The sequence below is a fragment of the Alosa alosa genome, chromosome 6, assembly GCF_017589495.1.
Source record: "Alosa alosa isolate M-15738 ecotype Scorff River chromosome 6, AALO_Geno_1.1, whole genome shotgun sequence".
NCBI classification, from domain to species: Eukaryota; Metazoa; Chordata; class Actinopteri; order Clupeiformes; family Clupeidae; genus Alosa; species Alosa alosa.
This window is the reverse complement of record NC_063194.1, coordinates 5696596-5708872: the sequence shown is the minus strand read 5'-3', so window position 1 is coordinate 5708872 and position 12277 is coordinate 5696596. Positions and strand designations below refer to the sequence as shown.

General features: G+C 42.8%; 1 protein-coding gene across 2 annotated transcripts; it reads right to left on the bottom strand.

The window, feature by feature from the left end:
* Positions 1 to 55: 55 nt before the first annotated feature.
* nde1 (nudE neurodevelopment protein 1) lies at positions 56 to 10197 on the bottom strand. Of its 2 annotated transcripts, none has more exons than XM_048245202.1 (9): positions 9942 to 10197; positions 8957 to 9057; positions 8469 to 8622; positions 5996 to 6144; positions 5152 to 5288; positions 4384 to 4602; positions 3678 to 3772; positions 2699 to 2850; positions 56 to 2203 (listed from the first exon to the last, which is right to left on the bottom strand). In XM_048245202.1, exons 2-9 carry the CDS (start codon positions 9040 to 9042, stop codon positions 2155 to 2157), a joined length of 1041 nt encoding a protein of 346 aa, XP_048101159.1. In that variant the 5' UTR covers positions 9043 to 9057; positions 9942 to 10197; the 3' UTR covers positions 56 to 2154. The 2 variants fall into 2 exon arrangements, with proteins under 2 accessions (XP_048101159.1, XP_048101160.1); XM_048245203.1 differs by lacking the exon at positions 9942 to 10197 and adding an exon at positions 9159 to 9376.
* Positions 10198 to 12277: the final 2080 nt, after the last annotated feature.

Below are 12277 nucleotides of genomic sequence, written 5' to 3'. Positions count from 1 at the left end.
ACTCTATAACGAATCATGTAAACATCATGACGACAACAACAACAACAACAACAACAAATGCTTCATATGATCTTTATTGTGCCCATTTGGTAGGATCCTTGCATTAATAAATACAACACCTCAGGTTAAGAGGACAAGAGAGTCTATTGCTTTGCAGAGTAAGAAGCACTTACAAGTGAACAGACTACACACAGTGACGCACAAAGCCACACCAACCATCACCGTGACACGTCTGGATTTCAGCGACAGTGACGCAAACCCAATGGCAAACACGGCGCCTGTTTCAGACACACACCAACTGGAATGTTTAACAGGTATGGAGACACTTTTTCAAATGCCGAGATAAGGCGTAAGTTAGTTAAAGCTACAAAGCCTACTCTCCTACATCAACCTACTGATTCCTATCCATCAGCCACATGAATAAGTACAGAAGTATATCTATACATCAGCAAGTCTACAGTAATCTGGTGCCACTAAGGGGGAAAGATGTGAGAAGGAACAAAGCAAATGAACTCTATTCTCTCTTCGATTCCCATCTTTTTAACATAAAACACACATACCCTTCACTGAAGTATTCATATTTCATAACATTCTAAACACCCCTCCCTCTGCAGTGAGAGATATACACTTATTGGCTCAGAGACCGAGACTCGAGACGTTTTTAAAAAAATACAAACTTTTTCAGTCTGTTCTCTCCCAACAGAAACCATAACACTTGAGGTAACAGAAAAACATTAACACTGAGGAAGGCCCAAATATTGTACCTTACTCCTCAAATATACTTTAAGGCTTAGAATTCCTAACACTTTTTAAGGCACACCAAGTTTAGATCTTTATAAAAATAGTACACCTTTCCAGTTATGATGAGTCTACAAGGCCTTTGGGTGTAACAAACAGTCTATCAATTGTGTACAAGAGAACAAGGCTTTAAGAGTAGCATTAGGGGGACTCAACACATTGTCCCAGTAAGTTTGTTAATATAGGCCTAATCATTCCTCCTGCTAAATATTCCCACAACAAACCCTGAGACGTTCAACACGTTTTACAAAAACACATTAAAACAGCAGCAAGTCACACACACACACACACAACTTGGAAAAACAAGCTCGAGACAACACGACGACATCTCAACATTCTAGTTGAGACAACATCTAAATCAAAGCAGTAATAACCAACAATACGGTCTCTCTCCCCCCATGTTAGGCTACTTAATAATTCTGCTGTGTTAGTAAGATAAATGATATAAGGGAACAGTAAAGGGGGGGGGGGGGATGATCCCACAAACATAACCAAAAACAAACAAAAATAATCTGACTGACATCCACTTACAATTCATTTCATATACCACAAAGTAATTCAGTAACTCTTAATGCAGATAGCCAGAGCTATCACATAAAGATGAGAGTCTGCTTCGCCAGCCATTCTGCTCCCATCATTACAGTAAACACATTCACCCTCTCTCTACCTTCCCCTCTCTCTCTCGCTCGCGCAGTTTCCGTTCCTACTTGTCTGTGCAGGGTTCATTTATTTCCTTCCTCATCCTTACTTCCACTTTCTCACTCCATCTATTCTAATTAGCTCTTAACGACTCCAATCGGTTCTAGTAACTCATAACCATTTCATCATCATTCATCAGAGAGAATATCTCGTCAGGAAAAAAACTAAAAGAGTGCAAAAAGAAGTGTAGACCACCAGCTTCCAAAGGGAACTCCAGTGTGTTAAAAACAAGAACATGTCACACACACACAGAGTTGAGCTGTCTGCAGTAAAAAAAAAAAAAAAAGTCTTCTCATTGTTGAACTTAGTGGTCTCACTTGATCAGTACATGAAAGGCAAATGTAATGCTGTGGATTAAAAGAATGTTAGGGCAGACTTGAGGGAATGAGTACAAGTCACCAGAGTCTTAAGATGAAAATTCCTCCTCCTTTTCTTTCTGCTCAGTTGTGCAGTTGTGTTTCTCAGTGCATGTGCGCAAAAAAAGAACTCCTGGCCAGCTTCATCAAGAGCTCGGTTCCTCCACAGTGGGAAGGGATGAGGAAGGAACACTGCAGCAGGCAGAGGGTGGAGCGGCTGAGGAGTCTGCCTTCCAGGAGTGGGGAGGAAGGGTGGGGGGGGTCAGTCACACGAGTGCAGTATGGGGTGAAGTACCAGAGCTCATAGGAGAATCTTAGGTCCCGGTCCAAAATCTAACCGCCTCACCAATCTGAAAACAGTGGGAGAGAAGACAAAAATCTATAGTGACACTTTGAACATTAACAAATAAATAAAATATATATCGCAATTCCTATCAAACAAACGAGATTCATAGGATACATGTGTTTGTTATGTTGGGCAAGTGCACTGAAAGATTGGCTTGCTCATCCCCGACAGAACTTTAAAAAAAAAAAAAATAGGCCATTACTTGACATAAAGAGAGAACACACGATAGACATCAAAATACAATAACAGTGTACCATACCATACGGCATATCACAATGTCTAGCCTAGCGCATGCTTATGCCTATGGAGAGCACTGCTTGCTGGGTGTTTCAGACGAGTCCAAACACATCCATCACAGTCAACAGCCCATTTAAACTTCTGCTTGAAGCCTTCTCCAGCTGCGTTTAACACAATGGGCTCTAAAGAAAAGTCGAACCTTTTCTGCGCATGAGTGAACAGGAATAGTGGAGAGTCAAGATGCCACCCCTCAGCGCCTCACCCCTTCTCGTAGAGCCCGTTGGTGTTGGCCTGCATGTCAGGACTCTCCCGCTGGTTTCCGGGCATCCCCGAGGATGCAGGAAGATTCTGCCGGCTCTCCGACTTGTCGCTGACGCGCAGCTCTCGGCAGGTGGCCAGCTTCGACTCGAGGTTCTACAACACCATGGGGGAGATGATTACTACACCAGTTTTATCATTCTCATCTCTTAATGTGCAGCATATCGAATTTCTATGATCAAAATGAAAGGACGTATGATGAAGTGTCTAGAAATACCAGACATGAAACATATCTTGTCATTGCACCATCACTGCATAAAAATGTAACTGGCTACAGCACCCGTACCACACTTGGGTCCAAGTGCCCATGGGGACCTGGGTTCGAGTCTGACCTGGGTCATTTCCCGATCCTACCCCATCTCGCTCTCTCACTTGCTTCCAGTCATACTTCACTGTCAAAGGCATTAAGGCAAAAAGCCCCAAAAGTATACAGCTCCGGAAAAAATTAAGAGACCACTGCAAATTTGATTATGACCGTCAACGAATGTCCCTCAGCAACCGTAGGATGACATCAGAAAACTGCGCAGTGGTCTCTTTAATTATTTCCAGAGCTGTATATATAACTAAATACACAGAAAGTGATCAAGAGGACGAGGACGGGCCAGAATGTGGCCGAGTGCTAACCATCAGGATGGGGACTCAGGGCTTACTGGAGACAGAGCCCTCATCCATTACAATTAAGCTCCTGGTCCTGCACTAGCACATGACTGGTGGTAAATACCAAAAGAGCAAGGCCCTCTAGAGCCAGATGATGGGGACCCACTGTGCCAGCGGGAGACACAGAAGCGCTAGTGAACGAACACACACACACAGTTACACACCAGTGGTGATTCCCCCGATCAAGTGACTAAAGGCTTGTATGGGAAAACCACAGGGCCCTTAAGGCCTGATGATCTGGTGAGGCACAAAAACAGCAGACTCACCCCAACTTTCCTCAACAGCTCCCCAACGATGTTCAGAGCCGATATACGCGCAGAGGTAGTAAGAGGGCTTCCGACCAAACCCTCACCTGGAATGACTGACACACACACACACACACACAGGAATAAGACAACCAGTATTACAAATAGATAATTACAGGTAATCAAAGTATGAAATCCTCCTCCAAACCTTGTAGTTACATCAGTGACTGTAAAAACTATTTACAGTCTAAGCAGTCAAAAGTGAAGCCACTGGAAGTAACTAAAAAAAAAAGGCATTTTCTTTTTTTATTTACCCAAATATGTAATTCATGTGCAATCCAGAGGGTAACCAGTCTGATCTCCTGTTTAGCATGCACACTCTGGTTCCAAAAAACACTTCCTGTGTAGACTCTCTGACACTATCTTTGCTGATATGGTCAATCAATTCTGGCCATGCCGCGCCACGCCATGCCGTCCACATTTTACAGAGACTTGAGTTATACGTAAGGGATAATGGACGACACTCCATTCGACTGTACAAAGTTAATACACGTTCTAGAATCTAGATAGTAAAACGGCCCGATGCGAAGTGGAGTTCCATCGAGAAAAGTGTATTAACTTTGTATAGCCGAACGGCATGAAGTCCATTATCCCGCTCCTGTTGGTTATTATTGCTTGGTTTTAGATGGGAAATTCCCATCTAAATAGATTATAAACACTTGCTTACCTCTGCTCTGTGAGCCTGGAGGCGTGTTGAAGGAGGTGGGGAGAGCAGAGGTGGGTCTGGAGGGAGTGGGCAGCGCAGACGTAGGTCTGGAGGGAGTGGGCAGCGCAGACGTAGGTCTAGAGGGAGGGGGTGTAGGCTCTGCCACGTCAGTGTCTTTAGTGAGGCTGAGAGACGGCCGTCGCTCCTGCTTCTGCTTCACAGCTAGCTCCTGTCTCAGGTCTACACACACACGCACGCACACACACACACACACAGATCAAACAAAGTGCGCAAGTCAAACACACAGAGGAACTCAGATCATACAGAAACAATCGAGACACACAGACCAGTTTGCATAGACAGAGACACAACCCACACACACACAGATAGAACAAACCAACCCAGAGACAGCGAAAATACAAACACAGCCTGTTACATCTGAGATACAAAGAAGCCTTTCAGGTCCTAACAGCAGAGCTGACCGGGAGGCACCAGGCCCACACTGCCCTGCCAATCTCACCCTTTACATGGGGGAGACACTTCAGCTCAGCCTCAGGCTCTGCTCCTTTTATACTTAATTCTATTTTTAAGTTACTGTTGCTGAATTGCAGACACGCAAAAAAAAGGAACCCCGAGAAGGGGGGTGGGTGGGGGTAACAGTCTTTCTGTTTTTTGGATGAGCTCAAGGTCTCCGAGGATGCTTTTTATATTAGCCTAGGAATAGGCTTAATCCACGTAGAGCAAACTGGCCCTGCCTTTAATTTTAGTGAGACATCATCAGGTGAGTACCTCTGGCCTCGTCCTTAAGTCTCTGCACCGACTCCAGCAGGTTCTCCTTCTCATCCAGCTCACTCTCCAGGAAGGCGTTTCTCTCGATCACACTGTTCATCCTCTGCTCAAAATCCTCCAGAGACATAATGGTGGCCCTACAGGAGCACAGAAATGATTGGTAACAGTTCATTCCAAATTCCTGGGTCACAGAAAGCAGGCAGCCACTCGACCCAACTTTATCTAATGTAGCATGCGGTGCTATGTGTATTTATATTTAATACTGAATTCATGAGTTGATACACTGCACTTATTTTAAGTACATGTTGTTATAAGACACTTTTACAGCTATGGTTAGAGAGTAGTGTGCTTACATGGCAGGTATGATACAGTTCACTGTATAAATGTGCTAGAGCACACATTTGACAGTGAAAAAAAATAATCCCACGGCACAGCAGCCTACCGCAGCCTAAAACATCTAATAACAAAATATCGGAGTCCCTAAAAACACAGGTCCCTTATCGCCTGTATGTAAGACTTTTTCAGTGCAATAAATGCCAGGGAAATGTATGCATTTTTGCAGCATGCATTTTGTGATATAGGCTATATAGAGCAGCCGTGGCCTACTGGTTAGCACTTCGGACTTGTAACCGGAGGGTTGTCGGTTCGAACCCCGACCAGTAGGAACGGCTTAAGTGCCCTTGAGCAAGGCACCTAACCCCTCACTGTTCCCCTAGCGCCGCTGTTGATGCAGGCAGCTCACTGTGCCGGGATTAGTGTGTGCTCACGGGATCAAAAGAATATATATACTTATAGAACACAAATGGAAAAACCATACGAGAGCAGTATGATTATCAATTCCCACCTCTTGGCTCTTTCCAGGTCATCATTGGCCTGCTCCAGCTCCCGAATGTACTTGTGCAGCTGGTCCTTGATGGCCGTCGTCTCGGCCAGGTCCCCCTCCAGAGTGGAGATGTGTCTGACGGCCTCCGAGTGTTGGGTCTCGTATTTCTCCTACACACACACACACACAGAGAATGATAGCACCATCTCTGCTTGAGAGCAAGAGCAGGAGCACTCCCCCATCAACCCAAACCAGCATCTCTTCAGAAAGTCAACTAAAAGGGTAGCTGCCAGCTTTTGCTCAGATTCAAGTGTGGATTACATCTTGGATAAAGTATAACCTTGTCAACAGCTATGTGTGGACAAACTCTAAATGGGGGGAAACACCACAAAAATGCCCTCCCATGTTTAGGCATGTCAAGACCTCCCTCTATTGCATTCCAAGCCCTGTTCTCTCTCAAGTTCTCTCTCAATTACTCTCTCGGAGTACTCTCGTAACTTGTAACGTCTCTTTACATACAATCAACCGACGTGATAGCAATGTACCTAATGAATAATCACAAAGATGTCACCAAGGTCAAAGAAAACACAACATAACTGGAACAGTATTTTGAGTGTTTGTCTGACACCCAATCAGTTGCCATGGTTTTCAATGGTGACAAACAAAATGTGGTCATTGTGGAAACAATGTGGAAACAACAGCAATTGAAACAGCATAAAAACAAACTTCTACAATCTGTGAAAACAGGACTTCCTGCATACAAGTAGATAATAAAGTGAAATCTAGGATGAGCATGTATGTGTTCAGCCACATCATCATACCTAATATGATGTTAACAGGGCAAGCAGTCCAAACTGCTGTTGGCCTACTGTTGACCTACTTTCTGCTGAGAGTACAAAAGGCAGTAGAGATATACAAGCCCTGAAGACTCTGTAGCCATACATAATGCAGGCGAAAACATAATTTGCCCCTGTCTCTAGCATAAGGTCGACATAGACTTAACGTTCTTCACATCTTCCCCTCCAGATACAGGCCTCAGATCAGCTGCTTCCTAGACCTCAATCAGCCGCTTCCTAGACCTCAATCAGCCACTGTTGATCACTGAATATGTGATTGTAGTCAGCAGCTCTTATTGCCTTCCCTCCAGGCATAACTAAACGATACAAGATGCACCAGCTCATCTTCCAACCACAGACAGTACAACCGGATCTTATGAAAGCCTCAATGATCTCAGAGTTTGAGTAAAATAACCACAGACTGTTCACCCCACTCCCCTCCGGTGTTACAGGTCTCTCCGCACTCGAACCACCAGGTTCAGAGGAAGCTTCATACCTGCGGCTGTCACCTTACTAAACTCTAGCTCTGCATCCCAGTGACATCCAACGAACTAAGCCCCCATCACCCCCCGCCCCCCCGCCTGATGCCTCCTTGCCTGTTGAAGTGTCCACGACCATGGCAGCCTTGACAGGGACAAGGAGGCGGACATCCCATTATATGGTTCATACTAAATATCCATATTTATTCAGTTTTTCTGTAATATATTCTGTTAATACACTGCATATATCTATATTGTTCTTACTACTACTATAATGGTACTGCCACTACATTGCACATATCTGTACATGTTGTTCATATTACATAGTCATATTTATTCTGCTCTTATAATGTTACTGCTAATACACTGCACCTACTTATATTTAATTTACTACTCTAAACCACCTTCTGAAAACAACTGTATACTACACTATATCTTTTGTCCTGTCTATGCACCACCTACTTTGTATATCACATTGCACTTTTCTGCTTTTTTGCACTTCTGGTTAGACACAAACTGCATTTCGTTGTCTCTGTATTTGTACTCTGCACAATGACAATAAAGTTGAATCTAATCTAATAAATGAGAACTTGGCAAATACAACATGGGGCATGTTTCACAATCAAAGCCTGACAAAGCTCAAAGGTCTTGACCAACCCCCACTCGAGACTACTCCAATCACAACAGGAAGCTAGGGGAAGAGATGTCATCACAGTGAATCAATGGGATGCTGGTGCAGGATACACATATTGGCACAGCCAAGACACACTGACTGACATAGCCATGACGGTAAACATTTTGCTTGGCCGCTCTAGTTGGCTGGGAGAACCTTCAAAGATCAAGCCAACTACAGATTATGGCTGCTACTCCTAAGAACGTAATGTAGTACCAAAAATTGCTTCGCTGTAGATTACCTTGATGACGCATCTACATAAAGTGTTTTTCTTCCCAGTTCATTCTACTTGATTTGATTACATAGCTTTTGCTTCACTTGCAGACTAACAGAGCAGATGAATATTCACAATCCATTGACAGAAAATCCAATAGCAATGTCTTTCAGACGCTCAATCAAGACTAAAAAGCATAAACAATACTTTCTGCGTTCTACGTTACTCCGTTTACAATGTACTTCATGCATGTTCCCAGAATTCTCCTGAGGGAACGTTGTCAGCATGGTACCTTGTAGTTCTCCAGCTCCATGCGTAAACGGTTGTTGATGTTGAGCAGCTCCCGGTTCCGCGTCTCACACTGCTTGAGCTCCGTCTCCAGCTCCACCTCATAGTCCCGGCTCATCTGCTGGAACTCCTGCAGCTCCTCCTGTGCCTCTTGCACCCTACACAAGAGCGAAGGCTCATTTCTCATTGTCTATAAAACTCAACCACCACTTACAAAAGAGTGTGTGTGTGTGTGTGTGTGTGTGTGTGTGTGTGTGTGTATGTGTGTACTCGTCATAGGTGTGTGTGTGTCTATAGTCTATACATAGACTAGAGCAATATTTTATTCTGCCAGTTCAAGAGAGCAGCAATTAATTGATCATTACAAGGAGGGTGATATTATCAATATTTTAAACCAGAATACCGGTAAAATGATCAAAAACACTCTGACCACGAACGATGGGAAATAGCACCGGTTGTTTTCAGCCATGTAGCCGGTCACCACCCAGGTACCTTTGTTGTTGCTGAGCTGCTTGCTCCCTCCAGTAGTCTCTCTCATCTTCAATGGACACAAACTTCGGTGGCTCGGAATCACTCATATCGATGTCTACAACCTGAATAAAAGACCAGCAAGTAGTAATACATCAGCTGACAGTAATCCAATAACCACGCATTAATAGACTTGTTAAATCCACAAAATTAAACTGCAAATCACCGTAATCTGTCGGACTATGCTTTAAATCCAGGCGCGGCAAACTGCACTGGAAACCGGTGTACATTACGCCAAACTGTCCACGTAAAAATGCGAGGAATGGAGGAAGTCATCATTATGACAAAACGTTATTTGAGGAATCCCCACACAGGGTGTGTCAAAAGTTTAACATTTTAGTATTTAGACAGTCGGTTAGTAGTACGGACTTCGCTGGACAACTAAATTAACTTCGTATCCCAGGAGATGACGCGACGAGATGGTTGTGTTCCATAATCCAGAAAGAACTTTATGAGCAACTGTCCGAATTAACCGGCAAGTGGCATCTCGTCCATGCTCGTTATCATAAACCAAGACGTCTAATTTATACTCACTACGCAAAGTATTCACAAGCCTTTTATTTCACGTTATAATAAAATAACATTCTGACACAGGTTCCTCGTTAACAGCAAACCAAGCCAGTTTATGAACGATACCAAACGTTAACGTGACTCCCAAAATCCAGCATGTTGGTTTCAAGTTAACTTCTTGAGTTGTTCTTTAACCTGTTGATCTTTCGAAGACGTAATTTAACCCTGCTTTAGACTGCTTTAAAAAAATCAACGCGCACCTTGCTGAAAAGGCAATAATACTTTGGATGCCCAGTCTTCTTCACTTGAGTAACAGACAACCTTGTACTCCCCTGGCGACAATCCTTTGTCATTTTCTTGGCCATTTAAAAGCAAGGAAATAATAGTCTCGAACCGCTACCCAAGCGGCTTGGCTAATGCTAACTAGCTCGACACTTACCTCTTCAGTAGGTCTCAAACGTCCTGAAGAGATATAGCGGTACTTCTGTACGTGAAATCAGACGAATGGTGCCTCTGTTACATCAATATGTCAATCATGTAACTTAATTCTGTAATTACCGATACTTCTGTCATATATCATTAGCTAAATCGTGACAAAAAGTTTCGTTGGGTGTGTGACAACAATGATAGCAACAGCACTTCCCCCCTCTCGGTCAGATAGCTTCCTGCCCACTACTCACTTGTTCTTTCTGCATGGGAATGTCATTGGACAATTTATAGTGACATCGTGGTACAGGGCAGTAATCATTGGACAGTCGTTCTTGCAAGGCCAGTAGTTCTAGACATTATGAGGGTGATGTTACATTGTAACTTAGAAGGTTTTTTAGGATGACGTGGTAGCTTTTTTTTTTTTTTTTACATGGCCATCCATTGGAATTTAAGGATTTGAGATTTAATAAATAGGTTACCAACCATGTTTTATAATCATATTCACATGGGGTACATTGGCGCTTTGTGAAAGTCACTACTGCACTGGGGGAAACAAAGTTATATATTTGCATTAGGCCTATATATATATACATTATGTGTTTTCGATGCATTATTTGAAAAATAAATAAATAAATAATAATAATAAAAATTATATATATATGTATATATATATATATATCGATATGATATATGTATATGTTTTTTAAATAATGCATAGAAAACACATAATAGTTACTATATTAAAATAAAATAACAATGTTTGAATACAGTCGACCCTGTCCAACAAAATGACCCAAAAATGATGTAAACTACTGTACATAGGCTACTTTGTGACTACTTTGAGCTTGGAGACCTACAATGTAAGGGGTGGCTATGAATAAATGACACAAAAACATCATCTGTCATAGCCTATTTATCTTACAAAGAACGTAAATTTAATTTCAACATACATACAATTAAAAAATGTAATAGATAAATGCAGTGTTTCAAATCAGAGTTAGGATTAATAAGAAATACAATCAGTAGATTGAGTCAGCATTCAAATGGCCTCTAACATCAATAGCATTTTCTGCCTTCGTAATCCTGTTTGGAGGGATTAACCAATCCCTGGCAACAATGGGAGAAATGAAAATGACAGCTTATAGCAAAAGAGATAAGAAGTCCTTTTTTGGTTGTCATTTGACAGAAAGATGTAAAATGTCCCACAAATAAAATCCACTAATTTACATCTCCATTAGACAAAAATGGCTTACTTTCACAAATGCAAACTGTGACAAACATACACACAAGACACAGTCACATCAGGCCAGCAGATCTACACTTTGTGAGATGCTGGGAAAAGACACCTCTGAGGTGAATTTGCTGTAATTCATCTGTGTTAGTGCCTTGTGCTCCATCCTTTGCTTGATGACTGGCATCCACACCAGCCCAGTCACCAGAAACATGAGTCCGACAGACAGCAGCACCGGTCCCACCAGGTAGGGCACGTTCCCCAGCTGAGTGAAGTACAACAGGGATGCAGCCGTGCCTGTGCCAAAAAGAAGCCCCCCAACCAGCAAGACCAGGATGGGCTTGTGAAAGGCCATCCAAAGGCGATGTTTTGGAGAGAGGGCACTCCTCTTCAGAAAGGCGGATGATACAGAATTCATCGTACCAGGCTTCATGTCATCAGCCACAGCTAGGAGCATTCTGCAGGAGAGACACCACAGGAAAAGAGCTCAGACATTTATATCCCAAGGAGTCAGCAGACAGTTCAGGTCTGTTACTCCCATTAAATATCATTTCAGTAATCCACTAAGCTCCCTGTTATTTTTGAGCTACAGAATTTGCAGACCCATTTACTCACTGTCAAAGTAGTATCCCAATAGGCTATTATACCATACAATATTTTCAGAATATATTTTTAAAATGTTAATTGGACAATACACATAATAATAACACATAATAATATATTTATATAAACCAATAGGCAAGCTAGAGATAAACAAGGACAACTCTTACTTTTGGTCAGCAGTGCTTTGCTTCAGCGGCCCGGTGTAAGCCCTTATCCCTGATGATCCGCCAGCGGTTAGTTGATGCTGCAAGGGGTGATGGTTAAGCCACACCCATAGAAACGAGAGGTGGGAGTGGTCACCGGCTTTTGATCTACCAGTGCCAACTGTTCATTCTGCACATTGTGAAAGAATTCATCAGCCATAGTAGGATGTACTTGGACCCATTGAACACATGGTGAGCAGTCTGTCATCTACTGTATATAAATATACCCTATATAAAGAACAACAGCTGGGAGCAAGTAATGATAGGCTATAATGTAGAGGTAGAAAGCATTAGCAATATAAATTTGTT